Genomic DNA, 1,542 nt, shown 5'->3' with positions numbered 1-1,542 from the left:
GTGTGTGTGTGTGTGTGTGTGTGTGTGTGTGTGTGTGTGAGAGCGTATGTAATGCAGTACAACGAGTTGCAACTTTGCAGATTTACAATAAGACTGACATAAAAGCGAAAGTGATGGATATGATGATTATGATGATCATGGCGGTTTCGGTGATGGTGGTGGAGGTTTTCATTTTTTTTAAACTAAGGAGAAGGAGCAGGAAGAGGAGGAGGAGGAGGGGGAGGAGGAGGAGGAGGAGGAGGAGGAGGAGGAGGGGAAGGATCATAATGATTCTGTTCCCTTCCCCAGACACTCAGCCAGCCCTACGAGTATGCAGAGCTCTCTGGATGATTACTCGTATCATCTTACTCTTTGGTGTTCTCTACCTTTTCATTTGTGCCCTTGGCCTACTAGAAGACTCCTTCAAGCTCTTGGGAGGTAGGTGCCCTTGTGTTTTTGTATAATCTGTAAGTCTCGATCACGTTGTGTTCAGCGTTATGCTGTGAGATCGCTGGAGGAAAATGTAAACGTTTGTGAGTATCTTTGGTGAGCTGTAGCTGCCTTTTGGTTTCCACTTTGTCAGATGGTTAAAGAAGAAAACAGTTCTGCTTCTCACCTTCTCTCATCGATCTTGTATTTCCCACAACTCACCCATTCATTCTTCCTTTTATCTAGATCTAATGCTTTTTGTTTGTTTGTTGGGGTTTTTTTTTTGTTGTTGTTGTTGTTGTTGTTGATTTTTTTGGGCTACAACAACTTCCCTTGCTCCGTTCGTGAATGTTTGAAATGAGGAAAGATTATATTCAAAATCGTTGTCTCTGATCTTAGAACTAGGAAAACTAATGAGGCCGGAGCATTTACGTCAAATTATAAATAATTCTTAATTTACTACCGATTGGCTACCCTAAAATTACAAAATTCTATCAGCTCAGTACTTGGTTCTGAAAAAAATTGATCAAAACGATTTTGAGTTTCACAACATAGATCTATTTGTAAAGTTTTGTTGTTTTTTTCGAATGCAATTCTTTGAATATCTCGATAACGACTAACGAACTCAAAACGGTAAAAAATGTCAGATAGCACTTTGTAATTCTGAGGTAGAGAATTGATCCAGGTTACGTTTACATCGTGCAGGTCGTGCAGCCAGTGAGGCCTTCCGGAACGGTTATCTTTTGTCCAACCCAATTACAGGACTCATGCTGGGAGTCATGGCAACAGTGCTGGTTCAGAGTTCGTCCACCGTCAACTCCATCCTCATTGCCCTCGTCGCTGCTCAAGGTTAAACTTACGACTTTCTTGTCGTTGTTGTTGTTATTGTTGTTGTTGTTGTTGTTGATGATTTTTGTTGTTGTTGTGTAACTGTTGTTGCTGTGTTTGTAATTGTTGTTTTGTTGTTTTTTTCTGTTGCTGTGTGTGTGTGTGGTAGCCTATCCGTTCGAAATGTTCGGAGCCCCGAAGAGCGTGCTCTTCGCCAGGGCCACTGCCTCCTTTGGGTAGCGGGTGAGGCAGTCCAACCTCCCTGAATCCCCCCGAAGAGATGCCACCGCCGGGCCTCCGTGGCGG

General features: G+C 43.0%; 1 protein-coding gene across 1 annotated transcript in view; it reads left to right on the top strand.

Moving 5' to 3' along the window:
• The first annotated feature begins 266 nt into the window (after positions 1 to 266).
• Positions 267 to 1,542, top strand: part of LOC101864198 (sodium-dependent phosphate transport protein 2A) — a 13,490-nt gene continuing 12,214 nt past the window's right edge. The window contains exons 1-2 of the mRNA XM_035973487.1: positions 267 to 417; positions 1,114 to 1,257. Of these exons, the coding sequence (XP_035829380.1) occupies positions 267 to 417; positions 1,114 to 1,257 (295 nt within the window). The remainder of the gene's footprint in view (positions 418 to 1,113; positions 1,258 to 1,542) is intronic.

This window comes from Aplysia californica, unplaced genomic scaffold, assembly GCF_000002075.1.
Source record: "Aplysia californica isolate F4 #8 unplaced genomic scaffold, AplCal3.0 scaffold00027, whole genome shotgun sequence".
Classification (NCBI taxonomy): Eukaryota; Metazoa; Mollusca; class Gastropoda; order Aplysiida; family Aplysiidae; genus Aplysia; species Aplysia californica.
This window is presented reverse-complemented; position numbering and strand designations above follow the sequence as displayed.